This window comes from Haliotis rubra, unplaced genomic scaffold (assembly GCF_003918875.1).
Source record: "Haliotis rubra isolate DU_JTF1 unplaced genomic scaffold, ASM391887v1 Scf573, whole genome shotgun sequence".
Taxonomy (NCBI): domain Eukaryota; kingdom Metazoa; phylum Mollusca; class Gastropoda; order Lepetellida; family Haliotidae; genus Haliotis; species Haliotis rubra.
The window spans coordinates 174,869-202,583 of NW_025767272.1; the positions used below are offsets into that span (position 1 = coordinate 174,869).

At 39.0% G+C, this 27,715-nt stretch overlaps 2 protein-coding genes across 6 annotated transcripts in view; one reads left to right on the plus strand and one right to left on the minus strand.

The window, feature by feature from the left end:
- The window catches only part of LOC124254501 (NAD(P)H-hydrate epimerase-like), a 391,625-nt gene that overhangs the window by 7,821 nt on the left and 356,089 nt on the right, over positions 1-27,715 (minus strand). For all 3 annotated transcript variants that reach the window (XM_046688315.1, XM_046688314.1, XM_046688316.1), the window contains 2 exons: positions 2,215-2,323; positions 1,011-1,121 (listed from right to left, as the gene is read on the minus strand). In XM_046688315.1, coding sequence (XP_046544271.1) covers positions 1,011-1,121; positions 2,215-2,323 — 220 coding nt within the window. The remainder of the gene's footprint in view (positions 1-1,010; positions 1,122-2,214; positions 2,324-27,715) is intronic.
- LOC124254502 lies at positions 7,231-19,648 on the plus strand. Of its 3 annotated transcripts, none has more exons than XM_046688317.1 (6): positions 7,231-7,267; positions 16,196-16,264; positions 16,768-16,815; positions 17,332-17,350; positions 17,879-18,025; positions 18,737-19,648. In XM_046688317.1, exons 1-6 carry the CDS (start codon positions 7,252-7,254, stop codon positions 19,137-19,139), a joined length of 702 nt encoding a protein of 233 aa, XP_046544273.1. In that variant the 5' UTR covers positions 7,231-7,251; the 3' UTR covers positions 19,140-19,648. The 3 variants fall into 3 exon arrangements, with proteins under 3 accessions (XP_046544273.1, XP_046544275.1, XP_046544274.1); XM_046688319.1 differs by having other exon boundaries at positions 16,196-16,258; XM_046688318.1 differs by lacking the exon at positions 7,231-7,267 and adding an exon at positions 13,874-13,928.

Here is a 27,715-nt window from a genome sequence, read left to right on the forward strand (position 1 = left end):
AGGCAACAAGCTTGGCTACTAGATCTGGCTACTGGAGACAAGCATGGGTTACTGAAGGCTACTCCATATCTCAGTGGTGTTCAGGAGTGCAATGTTATTAACAGCAGTTGTATTTATACTTATTTCAATAATACTAGTCCTTGAGTCTGACACTGAGTGGGTGAGTGAGTGAGTGAGTGAGTGAGCAAGTGAGTACGCAGCTTTTAGCAATATTCCAGCAATATCACGCTGGGGGACACCAGAAATGGGCTTCACACATTGTACCCATGTTGGGAATCGAACCCGAGACTTCAGCGTGACGAACGGACGCTTTAAACATGAGGCTACCCCACCGCCCCCTGACAGGAAGAGAAAGTTGTATTGATACTTATTTCAACAAAATCAATACTGGTTCTAGATTCTGACAGGAAGAGACATTACTGGAAACACTGAACTATCTGCTGAGTACAAGACTGTGAGATCCGTTGATCATACCATCTTATACTGGACAAAAATAGTTAGGGATATATGCATATTTTGAAATTATGAACAATGATCTATTTATTCATTGTCACATTGATAAAATATCAATCATAAAAATACCAATATCCCTAACTTATTTCGCTCAGTATACATACAAGTACACAAGGAAACTATCCATTAAACAGATACACAATGACTATCCGTTGAATAACGCTTGAGCACAAGATTGTGTCATCCAGAGATCAGACTATCCATTTTACTGGTGCACATAGAGTCTATCCATTTATGAAATATACCATTAAAAAAACTAGGAAATATTTCATTTTGCAAGCATACCACTAGCCAATGCCGATGCATATGAGAAAAGGTAATATATCTCCATACAGATGAAACATTTCCAAACGAATGGAATAAATTGTCACATTTTCCCCTAATTTCTCTTCATCATCTGTTTCCTCCTTGTCTTCATCATTTGCATTTTATCAATCTTGTAAATCCAATATCCCCTACTTTTTTTTCAATGGTATACATGAAAACGTGTGACTCACAAAAAGTTTGAGATGTCTGGCACAGACAAGGCCGTCCCCGCCGTTGTTGCCTCGCCCACAACACACCAGCACCGCACCGTTGTCCTTCGACATGTTGTCTATCGGGAAACACTAGAACAAAATACACTCTGGAGTGAGTGAGTGAGTTTTATGCCACCTTTAGCAATATTAAAGCAATATCAAAGCGGGGTAAACCAGAAATGGGCTTAACACATTGTACCCATGTGGGGAATCAAACTCGGGCTTTTGGCATGACGAACGAGCGCTTTAACCAATGGGCTACCCCACCGCCCAAAATACACTCTGGACATGCACATGACACAAGGTCACAGGCTTGAGAAAAGAAATTCAAATAATATTTTTCCACTTTTCAACTCTACCTTAATTTTGCACACTAAATTAAACACAATTTGAACACTTATTGAATTAAACTCTGTTACAAGTCAGTTATTTTGAAAGTAACAATACAGGAACCAACATTTTCCAGTTTTCTGCAGTCATGGTTTTTCAACAATAGCAGACGGTGACATTGTTGTCTGAGGTGTCTTGTACGAGGGTGTCCTCATTGATTACCTGTGAGGTGAGGTGAAATTGGGTTTAACATCATGCTTGAGAATATTTCGCTCTTATGACGACGTGCATGCATGTGTATGTGTATGTGCGGCTGCTTGTACTAGCCCAGACTGAAGCTGGTTTTATAGTGCTAGCCCAATGAGATACCATGCGGCAGTGAAGCATGAATACCCCACTCAGACACATTATACTGACTCCGAGCCGACCAGTCCTTGTTGTACCCATTAATGCTGAGCGCCAGGCAGGGACCAACAAGTGCCATATTTTAACGTCTTTTGGTATGACGCGGTCGGGGATTGAACCCGCGACCTTCGCGCTACGGACGGATGCTCTAACCACTACACCACGGAGGCGTCTGTTGTCTGACTGACGCTGGCGACGCTACCGGCGGACGCTCTAACCACTACACCACGGAGGCGTCTGTTGTCTGACTGACCCTGGCGACGCTACCGGCGGACGCTCTAACCACTACACCACGGAGGCGTCTGTTGTCTGACTGACCCTGGCGACGCTACCGGCGGACGCTCTAACCACTACACCACGGAGGCGTCTGTTGTCTGACTGACCCTGGCGACGCTACGGGCGGACGCTCTAACCACTACACCACGGAGGTGTCTGTTGTCTGACTGACCCTGGCGATGGCGACAGCGCAGCTGTATCCAGCCAGCTCCATCAGCTGCTCCAGACTGAAGCTGTAGTCCTCAAACAGCTCCTGGTCAATCTTCTGGGCCTCGTCCTGGCTGAAACACACAACAGCAACATCTCAATATAGCTAAAATGGATAGAATTATAATTAAAACGCCCGCACCTTATCAGAAATGAGCGAGCCACTGTAACTTGATAATGCCCGCAAATTGCTTGACGACGGGCCAATATCATGCCCGTTGTTAGGTGACGTCATCAGTAGCTCTCACCTACGGCTTGTTTAAACTTGAGTTCATTATTGACAATACTTCTGACTCACATTTGTCACATGTACCTGTGCCATTCTGCACTTTCTTGCCGGGGCCAACCATAACAATTGTACCATAAATTACAACATACAACAATGATAACATCGACTGGAACTCTAACGTTGTTGAGCACTGTAAAAAATGGCGGCTGGTAGTATGGGCAAAGGTCAAGGTCAAATGTCGTCACTCTCAATAGTGACGTCATTTGTTTTGTTCTGTGACTTTTCCGTATTTGTAAAAAGTGTGTCCATCGTTTGTTGTTGGCAGTAAATGCTTATATTCTTATATTATTAGAAATTCTATCCATTTTAGCTATAATAATAGTAACACTATTTTTCAGGGCATTATCATTTGCAGAAGCCCTCGGTCTTTTCCTCCTTCGTCGTGCAGTTAATGAAAGACCTCAGGCTCTGCAAATGATAATGCCCTGAAAAATAGTGTTACCCTTCTTATAATACCGTATTTATACTCGCCCTTCGGCATGACGACGATAAATATGCATCCAGTACACACTCTGTGTACTGGATGCATATTTGTGCGTCGTGGCCCACTAGCCCATGGCTAGTAAAAATCCAGTCGGGCCAATATATCTCTTCAGTCAGACTGGCTAGTGAATTTTCATGGGGTCATTTTCTAATATATATCCCTCTCTCCAACTTGTTAATTAATAATACACTTTTAAATCATGCAAGATTATGGCCTGCTAAAAATGTTCATCATATCAGCAGCTTAATGATGAGTAATTTAAGTTATATCAGCATAAACAAAATATTTAAGAAATTCAGACATGTGTTTTCTTATTTGTTTTTGATGTTTTTTACCTTTTTGTAATCTTTTGCTTAGTTTCTACATTCAGATTTCAGGCTGGTGAATTATTTTGTGGGCTGGTAACTTTCAGGCATAGCTAGTCCAACTGGCTAGCGAAATTTGGAAACTATTTTTCGCACACTGGTTTCATGCATCATTTCACCCCTCAGTCCAAATGATCAATGATTCATTCCAGGCTCTAAAGAAATTATCAAAACATACAGTTATAGGATTTTTATATAGCGCACATATCCACGCAACTGGTGCATGCTCAAGGCACTGTTGTTTTTTTCCCTCGATCATTTTTCCCATGTCAATCTCAACGGTACATCGTATTATCAATCTCCACTCCCTGGGGAGTATACAACTCTTGCTGCCACTAGGCGCACCGAGTTATTGTGGCTTTTTCATCCTTACAAGGTACCCATTCACAGCTAGGTGGACTGGGACACATAGTCACAGTACTTTGTCCAAGTTCACTGCTCGTTGCTGTACCCGCAACTAGGTGTGTGCACGTATTCATGTGGCCACCATCTGGTCATATACCAATGGATTCGTAGGTTCTTTTAAGTGCACAGGGTTGTGTACTATACACTAGGGGTTGTGTTAACACTGAAAGAGTCTGCACATGATGTTGACTCCAAGGTTTTTACACCCGGTCACAGGTCGGCTCGATCCCTGCACCTCAACCTCGCTGGATCACTAACCAGCCAGCTCGCCCACCGCGCTCCCTTATGCTACACCATTACTTCACAGGACATTCATATTGCCTGCTTGGACCTGTAAAACTAATAACCTGGGGGTACCATGGAGCCCTTTGTTTGTGAGTCAAGATAAAGGCCTGTAGACCATAAGGCCAGATGCACTGGTTTGAAAACAGCATCACTACACCAAGGTCTATAGACAGTGTATGAAATAAGGCCCGTCCGACAGCCCGAGACGGGCTAGATGTCTGTCGGACGGTCTAATTTTACAGCTAGCCAGCCCGATGGACGGGTGAAAAAAATATTCAGATAACGTGTCCAGTGGCACTGTCTATTTAGTATATAATGAGGACTGGTTAAATCTCTTCTGGGCTGGTAAGTTTTTGAAGTTACCAGCCCAGATGTCTGGCTGGGTTTTTGGCTTATTTCATACACTGCTATAGACTGCTTGAGCATCAATCTGCACAGTTGGGATACGATGACACCAATGTGTCAACCAAGTCAGCGAGCATGACCACCCAATCAATCATCGAAAATAATTGGTTAGCGCCATTTATGAAATTGTTAAAGCACCAAAAAAATAAGGAAAAAAAAAGTTGTTCTTTGGCAAAATTTCACATCTTTAAAGGATGACTAGTATGTTAGGAACATAAATTTCCTGGTGTCTTTAAGATAAATTCAATCATGATTTGGAACGTGCTTGAAGTCCTTATGAAATGTAACAGACAAAACCAACCAAGTGTTCCATAATTGTATGTGTTCGATCATGAAAACACATAATCGATTGCTTGGTCGTTTAGTCACTGCGACCAATCTTCGATTATTTCAATTAATCGGACCACCACTAGTAGCTTCATAACATGATCAACTTATTATCCATCATTGACGGTTTATATGTATAATAAAGCACTCCTCCTCGGGTATGGTTGGGAAAGTAAGCCCTCGACCATCGGGTGGAGGTGAGGTACGAAAGCTGATATCACAAGTATGTTAATTTGGCATTACAATAATGCAGTAGAGAAAGTCACGCGAAATGTTACGGCTCAGTGATTACAGACAGTCGGTGATCGGGGTTGCTGCTATAGTTGGGAAAAAATTACCCAGCCGGCACACAACGTTGAGTCAACGTTTAATCAATGTTGACTTTTGGTTGTTTGGTTGATCAACCTTTCATAAACGTTGATTCATATTGTTTTTCGCCGTAAAGAGCTGGATGCGAGATAGCATGCAAGAGGACAAAAGTCATAAATTATAGAGATATATAGATGTTTATTGCTGGGAGACACTCTTCAGATATTTGGTCAGCTGTAGAATTTGAATATGATGGTTTTTATTATTGTCAAAGAGTAGGTTTTTCATTATTATGCATTGAAATGTGTGTGCAGTGAAACATGCTGAGATTTGGAAGAGTCCATTATTTACAGTACAGGTATTGTTAGATATCAGCATTTTATGTACATGTTCCCTTGTCAAGATCATCTATCGAGTATATTAGAGAGAAGGTGTATATTTGTAGTGTTTTGAATCAGAGTTATTTTCAGTGTTTGACCTACATTTCAATATGTTTTGTCCACCTGTCACCCCTTTGGTCAAAGAGAGTAGGACTTCCATTTCTTGGAATTGAGAGTCAGAGATACACTGTTTCCAAGAATTTGCGTGTGACAGCGATGTTTGTTTACGTGTACTGATTTCAGTCTTCTTGAGTGTAGATTGGGAGTTGTAAGAGATGTTATTCAGTGTCTTATTATATTCAGGGTATGATAGATTATTTCTGGCAGTGTAGAGTTTAATCTCATTATTTTATTGTTCATGATTCAGAGAAGCATAGTTATGACGTCGCAGATATACGAACACTTCATTATATGAGATTTTCTAAGCGTTCCTATAAGAGATTAAGTGTAAACATTTCTGAATTATAAGAAGTTATTTATCTGAGTTTTATGAGTGTACAAATGACAAAGAGAGACAGAGTAGATAATAGAGAATATATTGTATACTTATGAGAGCTCATTATTGTTTTTTAGAACTCCATGATCCATACTTCCTTGTGTTTGGGAATAAATGGTGTTGGAAGACCTCCCACAATAGACTTGTTCTTTGACCTGTGAACCACCACCCATTTTGTTTTCTTATCATTTAATGTAAAATGGATTTTGTTACAATATATAACTCCTGTTAGCAAAATTGCTACATCAGTACAACTCCTATTTAACTTGAAATAATCGTTTCTAACAATCTGTAAAGAAAACTAAATCTGACAGAATAACAACAATCTTCCATTGTTTTGCAGGACAATGTCAAACAATTTGATGTCAAGAATGAATGTTGATGGGTAAAATGGCAAGTTTTCTTTTAAGAATACAATGTTGTATTCAATCATCTCTGGTAAGTTAATTACCAAGTGCAGCATTACCATTATGGCAATAGCAAATGATATATGACAGTAAAGCATCGTCTAATTCATCCTAATTCATAGTCTGTTTGAATAATCAAAATTTCAAGAAAGAGTTAGGAACGTTTCTGAAGTATCCACCTGACCGCCAGGCAGGGAGTGGCAGAAAGAAGAGGAGCTGATAATTGTGTTTTTTGGAGTTGTAATTGTGTTGAAAAATCTGAACTGTCTAATAGCTGAAATTCAGACAAAATGTCTTCTTGGCACAATTTCCAACTTTTCAAGATAACAATACAACAGTAAATAGTTTTTCTTAATTTGGAATACTCTTTTCTTCTTACTGGAATTATACGTCCAACTGACATAAAACTTAAATGAACATTATATTGAATGGAATTTTAACCAAGTATTTTATCAGGTAAATATATTTACTGCATTTTTCTGTTTGAACACTGTTTATTGCAGGTAGCTTTTTGGGTTTTTTTTAACTGGATGCAGGAGTTTGGTGCTACTTTAGTGTAGTTTAAAGGTCACATGCAACCCAAAAATCAAACATAATTAAAACACAATTATCACTTATTCATGACATATAATATACATTGCTGGTTATGAAAAAACATATAAACAAAATTATAAGTGTACAATCGCAAATCAAAAGTTTACTTCCCAAGAAATATAGCAGCCGGGATACCGAACCCAGTCAGAGCGACCAGTCAAGTACGACCAATCAAATGATCGGGAAAATAAGTAATGCAATGTCACACCGGAAACGAGACTCATAACGAGGCTACACAGCAGACACACGAGGCGGAATGGAGGTAGAAACAGGTAAGAGCTACATATTTTGACATACTTTAAAAGTCAATGTTTTCACAGAGACCAATTATATCTGTTTATGATCTCTGTTTTGTTTCAATGACCCTAATACCTCTGAAAAGAGATGAAATGGTGTCGGAAACTTTACCTCAATCCTAAGCATTAATACGACATACAGACAGGCTTTATTGCAAGTCATCATGAATAGCGTCTGATCCTCTGACAAATCCGGCAGATTCTTCAACGGTCCGATAGAAGTCTACAACCCACCGGCCCCAGTGTCCGACTGTATATTTCACAATGACTTTGACTGAAGTTGTTATATGTGACATGTGTTTGCTGTTTATTTTATCTTAATTTTTCTTATGTTTCACATGAGTTTGTTGTTATTTTTCAAACGTAAGCTAAGACTTGCTGACAACACTATGTGCCTTAACATAAAAACTTATGGGAACTATGTGACCTAACGCAGTCAATTGAGCGATCAGTTCAGTGTTCGTGAATAGTGTGTGACCCTCTGACAAATCCGGCAGATTCTTCAACGGTCCGATAGAAGTCTACAACCCACCGGCCCCAGTGTCTGACTGTTACATATTTCACAATGACTTTGACTGAAGTTGTTATATGAGTCATTCTCAAAAGATGCAGCTTTTTCACGTATCAGGATTAAAACCTCAATAAAACCTTCAAAGTTTATTAATGTGTAAAGAATCTGATTTCTCCTTCATTGTCAATATCTAGTCTTACTTGGGAACTTTTTATCACATACAAAAGGACCAAATAATGTTATTTTTTACTTTTTGTAACAAGGGACATGCATTTTGTCATTTATCCAGGTGCCAAAACCTAACATCATGTGTCTGCTGAGCACTAAATTTTATTTAAGAAGGTATTGTTTCAGGAGTGGTTGAAAAGTATAGACCTTTTTCCCATTCCTGGTAGATGATCATGATTTTCAAGCTGAATTTTGCCTCCCTGCTTATTCATATAAGCCACTACCGTAGAATTGTCCGTGGCTGGCATGACACTCTTGCCGTGCTGATTCCAACTCCAGCGAGCCAATGCTTTTACAATGGCTAACATTTCCAATACATTGATGTGGTATACCCTCTCCTGTGGAGACCATGTGCCCTGAACCTGCCACTGGTCCATGTGTGCTCCCCATCCTGTGGCCCGAAGCGTCCGAGTATATCATGATATCCTGAGGAGGTGGACGAAATGGGGCTCCAGGTAGGACTGCTGAGTCCGCCAAAGTAATTCTGTCTTGACATGATTCGGGCAAACAATTAATAGATCCAAAGTTCTGTTCTGATTTATCCATACTTGGGTTTCCAAAAGATGTATTCTGCCCTGCAGGGTAAAATCTTGGATGGAAGTCAGAGACCCTAGAAGCGACATCCATTTCCTTACTGACACCTGCCTCACTGACATCTTGCAGTATTCTGGTCCTTAAATTCTCCAACGATTCTGTGGAGGATAAATACAGCAAGTTCTTGCATCCAAAACTGCTCCTAAGAACTTTATCCTTTGGGACAGTGTTAGTTCCCGATTTCTCTGGATGAATGATCTGGCCCAAATGCGTAAACACATGAATTATAAATTTGGTCTGTCTTACAAGTTTTCTTGTGACCGTATTCATGGCTAGGAAATCATCCAGATAACCGTGAATGGCTATGTGTCTGTGATAAAGAAAGGCTACAATGGGAGTTATCACTTCCGTTAACAGCCAAGGTGCAAGGGATATCTGAACTGATACCTGCGACCATTTACTGCGAACCTCAGGTATCTCTGTGACCGAGGATGTATAGGCACATGAAGATAGGTGTCCTTGAGATCCATGCGTATAAACTTGGCTTCCGGTTGGATAAGACTGCGCAAATTGCTCAAAGATTCCATCTTGAATTTTGGTGGTTTTCGTAGAAAATTCTTGTTGAGGATTTTCAGATCTATAATCATGCGCATTTCTGCTGTATCCTTTTTGGGGACCAGAAACACGGGAGAGTAAAACCCCTCCGAAGGGTCCGTGCGGGAATATCTCTATTATTGCTTGCTTCTCCAATAGCTGATGAATAGCTTTCTCGGCCGCAACTAGATGCTGACCTTGAATAAAAAATCTGTGACCGCTCGGATGGCATGTGACTGGCGGCCGAACCTCCCAAGGTAGGATGAACCCCCGAAGAACTAGCAATAGTATCCAAGTGTCCTTTGTAATTTGCTCCCAATTCTTGTGATACTACGCTAGACGACCCCCTACTGGCGAGGGAGCTACCAGCTGAATAAAATCAAAATCCAACTTTAATTCTGGGAACAGATCCAAATCGTAAGGCATAGAATGAACTGTTGGTACAGGGCGAAAGGACCTAGCCCCCCTTCCTCTACCTCTAGAACTTCATCTGTGCAAGGGGCTCCAACAAAACATGAGGCACATAGAGAGTGCGGATCTAACTCAGCCATAAAGTTTTGACATTGAACCCACTTATTTTGCAACATGGCGGAAAAGTTCAAAAAGGGTGGGAAAATTCCTAAGCTACACAAATTCAAAATATTTCTCAATAAGCAATAATAAAGTCAGTGCAATTGTCTGGTGGCCAAATGCGATTTCTACTGATAAATCTGTAAGAATAACCCTCTTTCACTGTGTGTGTGACCATATAGAAAATATTATGAAGGTGTTCAAAGAACAATGCTGTGACGTCACAGCTAAGGGAGATAACCATGTAGATATTTAGGCATACCACTAGTGATAGCTATGAGTTAGAAAAAATTTATTTTCTTTCATTCTGTATGTATCTGTGTCACCCACAGGAAACTGGCAACCATAATGCAGAGGAAACGTTTACGACATAATGATTCAAATTCGAACTAACCTGTAGAGGTTACAGATTCTTTGAATATATTCCTCCTTGGGGTACTTATAAGCATTTAAATGTCCATTTAAAATCCCTACGACAGTTGTAACAATATTTGAATAAAAAATATTTACAAAACAAAAACTACGTTTTGTCTTGTGAGACCACCCTTACAGGGCCCTCTTGCCACCTACAGCCAAGAGCAGGTAACTCTAGACCGTAACCTCGCACCTCACTTTCCATGCTGAACGACGTCAGACAGAAAGTGGGGAGGTGGGCGGGCATACCCCAAGGAGGAATATATTCAAAGAATCTGAAACCTCTACAGGTTAGTTCGATTCTTTTTTATATATTCCTCCTTGGGGTACTTATAAGCATAAGACAGACTCCTAAAGACGGAGCTAAGTAGTGGCATTCTGTCTGCAGAATACACCCGACAAGAAGTGGAATTTCCCAAGCTAAAAATAGCAGAAAACAGCACACCTACCTGGTCACGTGTCCACCATAGCCAATCAGGCGGGGGCATGACCCAGGGTCAGGGTCGAACACATTACAGTCACAATGCGAAACCTCGCTAGTGTGAACAGTCGAGATAAACCCTCCCTCCCGTAATCAATCGGAAGTGAAGATAAGGGGATCCCATAAGAAGCCACAAGAAACAAAATGCCATAATACGTCTAGTAAGCAAAAGTTTCCAAGGCCATACAAGTCTAGAGCAGAACGGAGTAATGCAAAAGACATGGGAATAAAAACCATCACCATATAAAACCCGTCACCAAGGGAATAGGTAAAAGTTGTTTAAAACCCAACACCAGTGAAAAATGGCAGATAATGGTTCACGTCATAAAATCCTCGAAAGCTGAAGAGAGGTGGAATCATGCCCACTGGAGAGAACTGACTGACCGAACCGAGCACGCTCACTGGAGAGTCTGTCAAGTTGGTAATGACGGATGAGCGTACTCGGTTGGCTCCAAATAGCCGCGGAGCAGATCTCCTCAATGGGCAAGGCTGCAGCGTAAGCTTTCAATGAAGCAACTGCCCTAACCGAATGAGCTTTCAAAACCTGCAGGCGGTATACGACCTGTGTGAGTATAGCTCATATGTATGGCAGAGACAAGCCACCTAGAAATGGTCTGCTTGGTCGCCGGAAGACCAGCCTGAACCCCCGCCATAACAACAAAACAATTGGTTATCCTTACGGCTACCCCTTGTCTGCTTGATATAGGCCTTAAGGGTCTTACGGACATCTAAGACGTGAGTACGTCGCAGAGGGGTACCGGGCAGGGGAGACTGAGTGAAAGCCGGAGGCTCAATAGGCGCTGTCACATGAAAGGCACTATCCTTCTGAGGGCGGTAAGTATCAGGCAGCCGTATGCTAACTCTGTCTTGGTGAAAAACAGTGAGCACGGGATCGGCCGACATTGCTTGAATATCACCTACCTGCCTGCCTGAAGTTACCGCCACAAGAAAAGCCGTCTTCCACGTCAACAGCTGGAGTGAAAGAGCCGACAGATTGTGAAATAGTGGACCGGACAGCCAATCAAGAACGATTGGCAAGTCCCACGGGGGACTAATCCGCCGGACAACTGGACGGATTCTGTCCACGCCTGCTAAAAAACGCTGCAGAAGAGGGTGCCGCCCCAAGAGAGCACCATCAACAGGAATATGAAACGCAGAAATAGCCGTAGAATATCCTCGAACAGTTGAAGCCGCTAGACAGGCGTCCAACCGAGACTGGAGGAAGTCTAAAACAGAGACTAAATCTGTAGAAAAGGGATCAAGAATCCCCCTGTTGACACACCAGCGCGAATAACAGGCCCATCTATCCTCATATTGAACGTTTGTTGAATCCCTCCGCGAAGCCAGAATTGTGTCTGCAACTGGTGCAGGAATTCCGCTCACTCGGAGGCGATCCCGGACAGCGACCAAGCCACCCACTGAATCCTGGGATTCGGCTGGGGCGCTCCGTTCTGGGATAGGAGGTCCGGTCAAAAAGGTAATAGAACAGGAGACTGAGCCAGAAACCTGAGAATTACCGGAAACCAAAGGGGTGCAAGAAGCACAAGTAGCCGAGATGGTTGTGCGGTCAGCTGAGACAGGACCCTGGGGATCAGTGGTATCGGGGGAACGCCCACAGTACACTGTCTGTCCAATCTAGCTGAAAGGCGTCGTTGGCTAGCGCCCTCGGATTAAGGGCAAACTTATAAATATAGATAAATATATACAATCATTGAATCTCTGATATCATTTCTAACATAAGAAATGAGTGTAATATCAATTAATGTCAACAGATGCACATTAGATAATGTTGTTGTGGTAATAGTTACATTGCCATTAACACGTTGACTGAACCACCAAGAACGGTAACTCCTTGGTATTACAATAACGTTTCAAATACGTCGTACCAACGTACACATTATGACGTTCATACCCTGTGCGTGACACTGGGGTGTAGAAGAGCCACGTCTCCAAGATGAATATACTGCTGCTACAAGAACAAGCAAACCAAAGTCTCAATATTCTAAATATGTATATATACAAATCACATCAATCAGTAACTTTCTTCGGTACAGATTATGCTACACTAAATGAGAATTGCTTGCTCACTGAGCGAGAACCGTATGTAAACAAATGAAGAGATAGAGACATGTGACAGCTGTGATTGGATGAAATAGTGTAAGATGTTTATGTTTTTTAAAAGCATATCCAACCAGTAATTAAAGCTGACCACAATTTTAAGTATTCAGAGCTGTGATTTTCATCACCATGACTTATTGTGTACAGATATTTTCCAGTAGGTGACATTTGGTGCGGAACTGGGGTTGATGTGTTCCGCTTCCTGTGCTTGCAAAACAAGCCGGGCAACGTGGCCAGATAGTGTGTTTTTATGGTAGTTTAAAGGCCAGAGTGTACCCATGTGTACATGGAATGGCTGTTGATAGCCTGGATTATTTTTAAAAAAAATATAAGGCTACTATAGAAGTCTATGGGAAAACATTTGGTGGTGTGTAACCTACTGACGTAACTATGTGTAAGCTATATCAGGTCATACTTAATATCATTCACACATTCAATCATTCTGCATCGTAAGTATAATGTAAATCAAGTGCGTTATGGTTATAATGCACAGTAAATAACCTATGCATAAACATCATTGAATATTTACAAATAAACAAACCAGCATAGTTTTAAGCATGATCGTTATTTACTATATCACTGCAAGATAGTCTACTTACCTCGGCATAATATTTACAATTGCACAAATATACTTTAACCTATTTTATTATCATGAAGAACATTTAATTAGCACTAATAACATTGTTATTTAGTACAACATATATAAAATACTTGAAATATTGTTCCTACCTTTAGATCAGACGTGTTAGTTGTTTGTGCTCTGAACTGCGATCTGATTGAAGTGAAGTGCAATGGCTGACGTGCAAGTAATGTTTAGTGTTTTAAAAGAACCAATCGACACAAGGGGTCAAGCAAGTCAAAGGGCACAACACAAGCGATGACACAATCCCTTGACACCCATTATACCCGTAATGGACTAGGCAAGATCTAAAAATAACCATAGACTAACGCTTGCGTTAAAACTATAAACAATGACAACTTCAAATGAACCAAACCTTACATGACTTCATACACGACATGTGTCGTGTCGTGTGATTATTTCAGACACTCTGATTAGCTAACGGTAGGTAACATGTGACTAAAGAAAATCTAGAAAATTTGACATGACAACAATGTCGCGTGACTAAGGCTACCCATATAAAAGGTGAACACAACCACTTGTGTCAGTAAAATGAAAGCTATCAAAGGTGAGTACTGCATATCCCTGTCTTACAATAACAGAGAAAATGTCAGTCAGGGGATATTGTCTTTGTCCTCTCACTCAGAATCCACTCAGTACATGGTCTCAATGAACATTTAAGATATACACCTGTATAGAGATCAATGTGCCTGAAGGAAATCTTTCAAAATGGCCGATACCCCGAAGTCAAGACATGTTGACTTCATACTCTTATTATAATCCTAAGAATCCTAGTTATTGCTAAATTACACGCACAATACAGTAACTGGAATGATTAACCCATTCGACACTGGAGGCTGATTAATCACGTCAGAATGATACATAATACCTGGAACCTACCTGACGTATGATTTGTTTATTATACTGTAAACTTTTATGGTGTTGTTATACTAGAAATGTCTGAATTTGTTTATTACATTTTAATAGATCACATAATACTGACAGATTTGAAATTATAAATTATTTTTGGCAATGTTATTGAAAAGTAAAAGAGGAAAGTAACAATGTTTCGAGGATATCATTAAACTCGGTTAGAGGGTTCTGGTTGACTGGTGTTAATGCACAAAAGGCTACACATTCCTCTGATTTGGGACAGGCATAGTTGCATGCAATGTGTGAAAGATTTCAGGTAATTCAAGAATGTCTGCCCACTGGTTTAAAATTTCCCAACAGGAAGCACCCCAGAGAATAACATTTCATCAAATAGGCAGAAACCAGAAACATCAACTGACTTATGATCTGAACATGCGGTCGAATGTGTGTACTACATATTGTCTTAGAGTAACAGAGAAATAGGCAGTCAGGAAATATTGTTTTCTCAGAGTTCAAAAATATCAAATATGACCTTTCAAATATATCAGTATATGATCTGTGTTTTGTTTCAATGAACACAACACACCTGAACAGAGACGAATGAATGCAGATTCTCGAAGTCTCGAAACTTTATTTCAATCCTAAGAATTGTTATGAAACGAAGACATGCAAATACAATGCAGATGATTAAACAATTGTAACTCAGAGGTGAGCACCTGGACGTCAAGTCTTAAATGTTTGGAACAGTTTTGTGGGTCACCATTAGAGGCTTCCTGTAGGTTTACTACTTTCAATCACAAAAAGGATATGTTGACAAATATTAGTCAAACTACAACAAATATGAATTTTTTTGAACAAAGCTATTTAATTTAAACTGTCAACATTAATGAATGAAATTTCGAACAAAACTGATGATGTTTTAGATACATAAGACGTGAAATTAGCACTCAGTATAACCAGAATAGTGTAATACCACGTTCAAAATGCATACTTTATCAAACACCTTCATCCCAGTTTTGTTAAAAATTGGGACCAAAGTTTGGTTAATCATTTATCATGGCCTAGTGTGCAACAGAAAATGAACACAACAGGGGATAAATCATCATATTTTACATGATGGTCAAACTGATAAGACAAAAAGGTTGTTTGTTTATATAAACCCAAACATTGTTGTTCACTGATGTCCTAATTTGTTGAGATTAAAAGTTGTGTTTCAATACCTTGCACATGAATTAATTACTGAATCAAAATTAGTCACTGGCAATACTATTTTCCCTGCAAGACAACATGACAAAACTGGTACAGGAATTTCGTGGGAGTAGATTGATGACTTTTCAACATTCATTATGTCCAGAGTATCCTGTCAAATGAGTCAATTCTTTCAACATATAGTTGGGACGGTTATTGGTCAGCAGGAACTGTACCAGTTGTGATATCAAACAAAACCACTAAATCAGAATCTAATATTTGTTTTAATTTACCTTTTATTACCTTTACAATATCTTACATTCCTAACTTTCTATTACACTAAACCTCTGTCAAACAATCTAACACCCAAGTGGTTACCACTAACGAACTATCTCAAAGGCGTGCTGCCTTATCAACGAATCGAAACGAACTAACTACAATTTCCCTTCGAACTCCACACGTGGCGAAAACGCATGCTTTTTTCATGCTCGAGCTTTCCGCGAAGTAAGTTGTTGTCAGGTGTGTTTTCGCGAACTGTTCGTATGTACACAAACTGAAACCTAATAACCTGTCTGGTTAACAGCAATGAATAAATCAGTACAACGAATGAACAATACATTTATGTGGACAATCCTTTTGTCCAGTTATTATTTGAAAAAAACAAACAAACTGGGGACATAAAATTGTCCATTTGTCTACTAAAGTCCATGGCATACATAAAATATCCAGAAATATTAAAATATATTTTGTTACATGGTCGTTTGTTGTTTTCAGATAACGAAGACAAAGACACATCACTTCGTTATAATAATGAAACAAGGAGGTCTGTTCAAGAAAGTGAAGGTAAGTTATTTATTATAGTACCATGAGGTTATGTGACTGAAAATTTCTTCCATACTCCGTGCTGCTATTTGTGGGGACAGAAAGACATTTGTATACATATATTTGGCAGGCCTTATAAACCAACAGTGACGCCACTCTGTTGTTCTCAGGGGACATTTTTTCGTAATATCCCTCAAATCTGATACAATCTCGCTTCCTCGGGCAATTATCTAAATAATGTCCCTCTGTCCCGGGCAATTAAGTGAGTTTCGTTTTACACCACTTTTAGCAATATTCCAGCAATATCACAGTGGGGACACCAGAAATTGCTTCACATATATGGGGAATGCCTCAACCAACAGGCCACCCCACTGCCCTGCCAATGAATTTGTCCAAAAAAAAAGCAAAAAGCTAAACAAAAATAAAAGGCACAGTTTTTCTCGATTAAAGGTCATACCAAATCACCTAAGACATATGACAATACTCTCTATTCTTGTCTAACAGTCATACATTATCACTTTCAGGATCCTCACTTCAACCAGTTGGAGAACTTCACCCTAACCCTTCCATTGGTAAGTTATACTAATAGTCCACTTAGCATTTCTAAGGAAGAAGTGATGGTTTTCTATTTTTCCCTGCCAGATGAAAATGATCAAACATGTACAAGAATTTTCTGGGAGTGTCTTGGTTTCTTCTCAACGTTCATTGTGTCCAGATTATCCTAACTAGACATGAATATCATTTGAGTCTCTTTCTTTCAACTTAAAGTTGGGATGCTTTATCATGATTTCAAATATCAGATGGAGGGGGGTTTGTCTTATGCTGCTTGTAGCAATATTCCAGCAATGTCACGGCAGGTGTTGTGTCCATGTAGGGTATCAGACCTGGGTGTTCGGCAAGCAAACACAAACAGCCTTTAACCACAAGATGACCCCAAGTGACCTCCCCACTGCAAAATGCATCACTTCAGACCTCCCTTTAACATTAAGCATTAACTGAAATACACTTTGAAGTGGTGTTAACATAAATGCATGCACTGGATTAATGTTAATATTGTAAGTTTAATGAACCAATTTTCTATTTAACAGATTTTGGTCGTTCTGTTCGGTAAGTACAGTAATTTCATGTCTTTAGGACTTTTCTAAACGGTGCTGTTTTAGCAACAGTCCATAAAACACCAACATTTACATAATTGTTGTTGAACAATATTTCCTCTTATTCATGCCAATCTTGGAAATTATATTGATGATTTTGTATTGCATTTAAGACGATTTGTTGCTTTCGAATGTATATTTATTTGCTATTTCATCGGTAAGATTTTGCAGCAAACAGACTATAGTACTTGGTCCTGATTGGGCTTGCAGATCCATTTGATAGCAAGGATTATAACCCTATACTGCATAATGCATTTATTCTAAGATCTTTTCCCTCGTGTATAATAAAGATAATTAAAACAAAATATGTCTTTCCATTGTGATCTTATGTTAAAATGTCCTATAAAATAAATATTATTTTTCAAATAAGACTGTTTCATCACAATGGTTTGTTGGTTTGGGATTAGAAAAAATATTCAGTGAAGGATGAACTTAATTTCTTCAGTTTTCAGACAAGACATTTTTTATTCATATTTTTCAGTCAGGACACAGGAGTGCCATATAAATTGTTTGAACAACACTATGGACCAACATGGAAGGATCTGGTCAAAGACCTGGAGGACACATGCAGAAATCCCGTTACAGCAAACGTGGAGCAACCGGATGGAAAAGCAGTCATATGTATTCTGTAAGTTGCATGTTTCCTTTGTGTTTCAGTTTCCTGTCACTAATCACAATGAACAGCATAAAGAGTGTTCAGAAAGTTGTCTAGGGATGTTTTTTGTTTTTTTTAAAATGATTTACTTGGTGTACACATTCATCAAACATGATTTTTACAAAAGTAGGACGATTGTTTTCTGCTTCCTCCAAGTGTTTCACACAGACAAAAAGATACTTGAGTCAAAAACAAAGTTTCTGGGTAATAATTGTAACGCCAATTCTTGTTTTACGAATCTGCCAGTCATATTTTTTCAAGAATAAGAAAAAAACTCAATAATTTTCCCCGCTCAAAAGTTTACAACAAAAAATTTCTTTGATTGTATTTTGCCCCATATATACTTCATAAATTGCCATAAATAAAATACTTTTAGTTTTTAAAAGGAATATTACTTTGGTGATTTATATTATATAATTTTTCCCTCCTGCCTTTACGTTTTCTGAGGACAAAAATCCATAAAACAAGAAATAAAATTGGTCTGGCCTAATCATTGTTTACAGAAAGTCATTGCTTCACAATTTTGGCGTTAAAATATTTAAGCATGTAGCCTCTCATGAGTATCTTATAAGATTTTGGGGGTAGAGGTATGATGTTGATGGCCTGAAAGAAATACTGGTAATTACATAATGTCTTCGCCTAAAGAAGCATATTTTTTTTATCATCTATTTTTGTCTATTTCAGATACCTCAAAAACGATGAAGAATCAGTCTTCACTTTTTTGGAAAAGTTTGAGGTAATACATGTCTATACAGATGCTTGTCTGAAAAGCATTGGAGCTTACTGGAAGAATAAATCAGTACTTTACGTCTTTCATGGGAAATTGGATCTTCCTAAAAGAGATGTTGTTATACATGATGTAGAGATGTTGGCTGTGTTTGTTGCCATACGTGTGTGGAGAAGAAAATGGAGAAGTAAAATTGTCTGTGTTCACACGGACAATGATGCTGTTGTTTTCGCTTTCAACCATATACAAAATTGTGAAAAGGTTAGAGCAGAAAGGCTGAGACAAATGCTTGAGATGATTAAAGAGGAAATAGATTCCAACGAGATATCCCTGAGATGTGAATTCATTAAGGGGAAATGAAAATAAGAAAGCAGACCATCAATCAAGACATGATGTAAATTCTTTCAAGAAGCGTTTCGGTTATACGTCATGTGAGGAAAGTGAAGTAAAAGATATTGTAAAGAGTCTGCTGTCTAAGTTTTTTAAACAAATTTAAAAAAGTTACTCAATCATCTCAATCTTTTGTTTCCTCTGAAAGTTCAAAAGGTCTCTTTAAGACCACCAATTTTGTTCTCGCCCAGCCCACCTGATTTGTCAGTTAGAATAAAAAAAGCTTTGATGGTATCTGCATCTACTACTTCCAATTAGAAATTGTTAAAAAGGTTATTCAATATAACATGTCTGTTACACTTCTCAGATAGGTACAACCTAAGACAGATCCTATCTGAGACATTCACCTGTACTTGAATTTTGTGTTTTCTGGTCCTCAGATACCTAGTAACTCAATTATCTCTTTGATATTGTATTTCTGTATGATCTGAGGACCTTTGTGAAAGAATTAATTCCAAAATAAATGGGCTTGAACAACATACCGGACTTATCTTTGACTATCCATCTTAGCTACACCATCCCCAGAACCAGAGTGGCTAGACAGATTGCCTAGAAAGGAAGGGTAGAACACCCCGACACCCTCAGGTAACAATAACATTTTAAGTTATGGTTAAAGCGTTGGCTCGTCACGCCGAAGAACCGGGTTCGAATCCCTACATGGGCACAATGTGTGAAGCCCATTTCAGGTGTCCCCTGCCGTGATGTTGCTGGAATATTGCTAAAAGCGGAGTAAAACCAAACTCAGTCAGTCAGACAGTCTCAAACAGTGTAGACATAGCTTTTGTCTTACTAAAAGGTGTGTCAAACAGTTGAGTCCTTATTACCTTGGGCTAGGATTATCTAGAAACATCTCTTAAACTATGTTGTTGTAATTTATACCTTTTAAATAGTATTCTGTAAGATGACTTTTTATCACTTTTGACTGGAGTCTTTCCCTAAGCTATAACTGATCACGATAAAACGAATATTCTATATTTATATTTTCCTAATATATTGCTTGTAGTGGTAATAATTAACAGTGATTTTGTTTTCATAAATTATTACTCCATGATTAACGGCTTGAATTATCCTAAGGTGTACATCATAAAGCAGACAAGTAGATGACCTCATTCCAGAATAAACAACAATTCAATTATCTAGTTTGTTAGTTTCAATACACCAGGGTCTGTAGACAGTCAACATTATCAGTAAATCTGGGGCAGTTTTCATAAAAGAACTTAAGTCTGAAATAAAATCTAAGGTTTTGAAAAAAAATATTAAAAAATTTCACACTCTGTGAATTAAGTTTTGATATTTTATTTAAGTGATACTCACAAAGAAGCTTAGGCTTAAGTTTTGGCAATTTATGACATAAATCTATAGGTAGATTCATCGCCAATCTAATAGCTCTAGATGTAGAGCCCACAACCATCCGTCACCACATACTAGATGCCACACAAAAAGCTAAGAATTGCAAATGATCAAGGTGTAAGCCAGAGCCAGGCATACGAAGTTTGTCATCTGACAGGATTGTCAGACAATTCGTTCGCTTCCCCCTACAACTTTGTGACATCAGGCATCACCAGACCAACTTTATTGGACTGCAAACTTTCACAGAGTTGTGGGGATGATCGACAGAACACATGTTCAGATCCAAGCCCCAACAGAAAACAACAGGTATGTCAACTTAAACAACAACAGGTATGTCGCACAAAGTTGCCGATTGTGATTTAGTTAAATGACCAGTCATGACACAACAAAAATAAATATAAAAAGAAATCATTTGGATTTCAAATAACAATTACATAATATTTGAAACAAATGCCTCATGTCCATTCAATGTACTTCCCAATCACTATCAACATATAAAGGGAGATAACTCCTCCATATTCAAATATTGTATTCTGAGCAAGGCTGAAGAGAGCGACCCCTGTTGCTACAAAGTCACATGACTGGTCAACAACATAGAGCGATGTCCTTTGAATTTAACTTGAAAAAACATGGAACAAGCGTAGTCACTACACATTATAGAGCACAAATGCTGTTACATTTTGTCTGGATAGCTACAGTAGTTACAAAATACAGTTTAAAAAAAAAATATGAAAAAAATAGTAACACATCTATAATCATGTTGTAGACTTTTAATGACTATTTTAATACTTCTACAAATTAGGAATTATTTTTCTTAAAACATCATAAACCACCCAAATAATCTATGTGTTACTGAGTTTTTTGTTATTTCTAATTTTCAAATGATTGTGCTTGTTGTTGGCAAATGTTTGTTCTTGTTGTTGTTTGATTTAACCCGACTGATCTATCATATTTAGGCAAAGACCTGGGTTTGATTCCCCACATGGGTAAAATGTGTGAAGCCCATTTCTGGTGTTTGCTGCCGTGATATAGCTGGAATATTGCTAAAAGTGGCATAAAACCATATTCACTCACTCACTCATTACATACATTCAGAAGTGAGCCAAATACCAAAACACTATGTCACAACCATAACATGGTAAAAATCAATTATATGTTTTACAATTGTGGATATGTTGAGAGGCAGGACATTTAGGAGAAAGGATATTTTTTCAAAGTAGGATTTCCTAAATTTTAATTTTCCAAAATATTCTTGAAAGAGTTGTTCTCAATTTAAGTAATTGATCCCACATATATGATGATAATACTTTAGATATCACTCCAAACTTTTATATTTCATCTCATGTCTGCAGCAAGGGAATTGTCAGTTAACAAAACACAATGGAAAGTTTATAAATATTCCTGATACTACAAGCTGTAGTCCCATCATGGCCAAGATATATTTTCAAAACAAATAAAAAGAATGTCTGGCACGGAGCCTAAGACATTTCTGTATTACTGACAACAGGTCGACCGTCGAGGCCAATGTTTACATTACCTGCCACGCCTCTTGCTGCTTCGCCGATGTCACGCTGGACCAAACCTCCCCTTCAAAACACTGGCGTTTGCTTTCATGAATTCCATCAAAATCAGGACCTCGATCATCTTTGTTCCAGTTTGACTTTCTCTTCTTTACTTCTGCTTCCGACATATTTTTCACAATCATTACTGCGGTACCTCAATGTGTCGTCTGCCATAAATAGCAAAAGGGAAATCCAAACAAAAGCGATGTTACACATCATTTCTAAAGAGTCCACCGGAAGTTTAACTGACCACAGCCGATATCGGGTGGTCAGGCTAACTGATCCCAATATGGCTGGATATTGCCGAGTGTGGCGTTAAACAACCAGCCAGCCAACCGTCCATTACAGAAGAGTTTATTAAATAGATGGCTCAGTGTGGAGTGATGCTCACAACATCAACCACTAGCTGTATATTGCCGACTCAGCAATCTTTCTACCTGTGTACATTTGTTGGCAACAAGTAACCTATGCTAGTCACAGAAGCCGACTAAATAGATTCTGTGGTCTGGATTGGTTAGGATAGATGCTCATGACGTCAGTCACTGGATTATGTGTTCCAAGCTTCAGTGTTTAAAGTCTGATATCATACCTCTGTAAAATTGCCGATGGAAGCATCAAATAACAGTCTATGACACTGATGTTGAACATCGTGATAAGGGGAGGGGAGACAACTCTGTTCAGCCTCTTGGCTGATGCTTCAGTGGGACGCATGAAGAGTCAACATATTGGGTCATAACAGTAAAATATCACATATAGACCACGGCTGTCATCATAAGCTATGTCATGATGATAAAGGGTATGACTGACAGGTATTTTGCTTGGAATGAATTTAATCAACACTGTAATTAAGTGTTCAGAATGCATTGGAGGATGGCGGGGGGGGGTTACACAAATTTCCTGGATCCGCCCATGCTGCATGGGTAAGGTGCTGTCAAATCCAGAAAGATAATAAAGGTGAATCTGGGATTTGAACACATGATCGAAGGGGATGTAACTCTGTACAAAGCCCTTTCAGACTATGCTGTACAATACACTGTACTGCTGTATACGCTGACAAGATATAGCCCTTTCAGACAATGCTGTACAATACACTGTACTGCTGTATACGCTGACAAGATATAGCCCTTTCAGACAATGCTGTACAATACACTGTACTGCTGTATACGCTGACAAGATATAGCCCTTTCAGACAATGCTGTACAATACACTGTACTGCTGTATACCCTGACAAGATATAGCCCTTTCACACTATGCTGTACAATACACTGTACTGCTGTATACGTTGACAAGATATAGCCCTTTCAGACAACTCTGATCATACCGAGTAGCTTTGTATTTGTTTGCTCTCGAGTGTATTTAAATTTTGTGCAACTGGAAGTTCTAATACAAGTATCCTCTATGACATTCCGAATGAAAATAGGTATCATTTATCAAATTAAGAAGGGCACAACACAAATGCTTCCTCTAAAATACCTAAAATGAAACATGCTTCTTATTAAGCACCCAGAATGACAAAGGCTGTTTCTATAACACCCAGAATGGCAAACGCTTCTTCTATGACACCCAGAATGACAAACGTTTCTTCCATGAGACCCAAAAGGACAAATGTATCTTCTATGACGCCCAGAAGGACAAACGCTTCTTCTATGACACCCAGGACAAACGTTTTTCTATGACAGCCAAAAGGACAAACGTTTCTTCTACGACACCCAGAAGGACAAACATTTCTTCTATGACACCCAGAATGACAAATGCTTCTTCTATGACACCCAGAAGGACAAATGTATCTTCTATGACAACCAGAAGGACAAATGCTTCTTCTATGACAACCAGAATGACAAAATGGTTCTTCTATGACACCCAGAAGGACAAACATTTCTTCTATGACACCCAGGACAAACATTTCTCCCATGACACCCAGAAGGACGTTTCTACTATGACACCCAGAAGGACGTTTCTTGTATTACACCCAGAAGGACAAATGTTTGCCTATGACACCCAGAAGGACAAATGTATCTTCTATGACACCCAGAAGGACAAATGTTCTCCTATGACACCCAGAAGGACGTTTCTTGTATGACACCCAGAAGGACGTTTCAGGTATGACACCCAGAAAACATGGATCAATCCCAACACCCAGAAGGTCAATTGTAGCTTCTTTGAGTGTCAGAATGACATGTGCCATCTGTGACATTAAAAATGTCACAACCTTATCTCTGACAATCAGAATGACACATGCTGTCCTTCCCTGAGTGAAGAGGCAACGTCAGCGTGAAATCAACACCTCGTCTGTAACCAAGACTCCATGCTCTAATCAAACGGACACATTTCCCTAAAACAAACGCAATTTGATTACAGGATGACACAGTATGACTGATGCATTATTCACAAGAAGTATCTCCTGGTGTACACAGACACTAACTTATTTGTTCTGGAGAGGGGTGCTGTGATCTTTCATGAAATACATATACGTCTCATCTGTCATCACATGTGATATCGATCACTCTGTCGCCCTGCTTCCCCTGTAAGGAGACCCAGGGGACTTGAAATCAACACTTGTTCATTTCAAAAGAATTGCTTTTCATCTGGAATAACATTTATCTAATTCAGCAAGGTTCGTTCCCATTAGTCCAAAGCATGTTCTCCGTAGTTTCAGCCCATAACCTCCCTTGTAGATTTCAAGTATATATCATGGTTTCAAATTTAATGTGGCTTTCACACTAAACAAAATCAATTTGCATATTAATTGACATCCATTTACAATTCCATAATCAAATTTAATGAGTTGGGTCCTAATCAAAATGATAAGATTGAAGCCTTAACAGTCATATTTTAAATAATCCTAAATGGACCATTCTTGAGGGGAACAGATGTTAGAATAGGTCATTTCTTGTGTCCATGTGTCGTTTCTTTCACACAGTAGATCCCCAGCCTTCCATGCATAATAATATTGCCCCTCCATTGATAAGTAACACAAATGATGTAATTGTGAGTTGTTCTCAAGATTTCTGTTTTAAATTTGCTACAAACTGGAACTGAAGAAAACCAACCAAAAATAGCAGAATTTCTGTCATGTTTAAACAAGACTGTCTAAAACCTTTGGCACCCTGTAAAAAGAAGGTCCTCTGGATTCATCTTGAAAAGATACACAATTTTCTTTGGCTGAAAACAAGTCACGAGCCTCATATTTACCCCAGGTAACAGAATCCTGCAAAAAATATAAAAACCCCCATTCCTTTGATTAACCTAAATCTGGAAATTAGTCAATAATCAAACTTGGTCAATGGATATTTTTTTGCATAATTTACCCTGGAATTGGAGGCCAGCGGACGTTTTTCAAATAAAGGCCTCATTGGTGTTTGCCTTTTATCAATACACCTCAAAGGTTGTTTCTCAGAATTTCACAGTTAATGTATTTTTGCGCTCATTAATTTAATGTTTGACAAATAGCAAAACATGTTTGACATGTAATTCTCATTAAAATTCAGATAACTTGAATTTATTTGTTTTACAGTTTTATTTGGTGAAATGTAAATTCAAAATGTCATCCCGAGATAATAATTTGTCTCAGTTATCTGGAAAAATTACTTACTCAGGTGGGAACTGAAAGTCAAAGTAGTGATGAATATATGTGAATGTGGTTTGTATGTTTTGTTGATTTGTTGGTCAATATTGTATTCGGTAATATTCCAGCTATATGAGGGTTAGAATTGATCTTCAGTAACCCATGCTTGTCGTAAGAGGTGAATAACGGGATCAGGTGGTCAGGCTCGCTGGCATTGTCAACTTTGTACCAATTGCGCTGATCGATGCTCATGCTGTTGATCAATGGATTGTCTGGTCCAAACTCGATTATTTAAAGACCGCCGCCATATAGCTGGAATATTGCTGAGTGTGGCGTACAACTAAAGTCACTCACTCACTCGTGATTGGTATCCTACTATGACTAACTAGTGAGTGAGTTTAGTTTTAAGAGTGAGTGAGTGAGTGAGTTTAGTTTTAAGATACCTTTACAAATATTCAAGCAGCATCTGGGAGGAGGACACCAGAAATGGGCTACACACATTTGTACCCATGTGGGGAATCGAACCTGGGTCTTCAGTGTTATGATCGTACACTTTAACCTCTAGGCATTTTCTGAATCAAACATTTTAATTTCTGATAACTCAAATCCTAAACAAAAATCCAATCTAAAAGCTTCAATTTTCAACATTTAAATTAAAATGTGCATTAGTTTAAAATGAAATGCCTCCTTCATATCAAATGCTAAAACACAAACAAATTGAAGTAGAATCATTGTCAAATTTCATGCTTAAAATGAGAAACAAATTTGGAAAAATTGTCTTTGAAATACAAGAGTACCATGAAATGAGCAGTGATTGTATTGCAATTTGTTTGGGCGTAATTTCAACATTTCATTACTGTAGGGACATCGCACTGATGGGGATACAGTTCTATCACTAAATCAAATCATTTGGGAAAGTTCATCAGATCCAAGGGTCAAGATAAACATTTTGAACATTACAAACACTGTACAACTTACCAAAGTAATGTTTTCACACAGTGAGTGAGAAAGGGAGCGAGCAACTTAGTATCACTACACCAGAGTCTATAGACTGTCAACACCATCACTACACCAGAGTCTATAGACTGTCAACACCATCACTACACCAGAGGCTATAGACTGTCAACACCATCACTACACCAGGGTCTATAGACTGTCAACACCATCACTACACCATGGTCTATAGACTGTCAACAACATCACTACACCAGGGTCTATAGACTGTCAACACCATCACTACACCAGAGTCTATAGACTGTCAACACCATCACTACACCAGGGTCTATAGACTGTCAACACCATCACTACACCAGTGTCTATAGACTGTCAACACCATCACTACACCAGAGTCTATAGACTGTCAACACCATCACTATACCAGAGTCTATAGACTGTCAACACCATCACTTCACCAGAGTCTATAGACTGTCAACACCATCACTACACCAGGGTTTATAGATCGTCATCACCATCACTACACCAGGGTCTATAGGCTGTCAACACCATCACTACACCAGGGTCTATAGACTGTCAACAACATCACTACACTACAGTCTATAGACTGTCAACACCATCACTACACCAGAGTCTATAGACTGTCAACACCATCACTACACTACAGTCTATAGACTGTCAACACCATCACTACACCAGAGGCTATAGACTGTCAACACCATCACTACACCAGGGTCTATAGACTGTCAACACCATCACTACACCAGGGTCTATAGACTGTCAACAACATCACTACACCAGGGTCTATAGACTGTCAACACCATCACTACACCAGAGTCTATAGACTGTCAACACCATCACTACACCAGGGTCTATAGACTGTCAACACCATCACTACACCAGTGTCTATAGACTGTCAACACCATCACTACACCAGAGTCTATAGACTGTCAACACCATCACTATACCAGAGTCTATAGACTGTCAACACCATCACTTCACCAGAGTCTATAGACTGTCAACACCATCACTACACCACGGTCTATAGACCGTCAACACCATCACTACACCAGGGTTTATAGATCGTCAACACCATCACTAAACCAGGGTCTATA

Excerpts from the sequence above, each read along its gene's own strand:
- LOC124254502 (XM_046688317.1), top strand. Across the intron at positions 16,265-16,767 it reads GTCTGTTCAAGAAAGTGAAG|GATCCTCACTTCAACCAGTT; the intron begins GTAAGTTATTTA and ends TATCACTTTCAG. Across the intron at positions 18,026-18,736 it reads AAAGCAGTCATATGTATTCT|ATACCTCAAAAACGATGAAG; the intron begins GTAAGTTGCATG and ends TGTCTATTTCAG.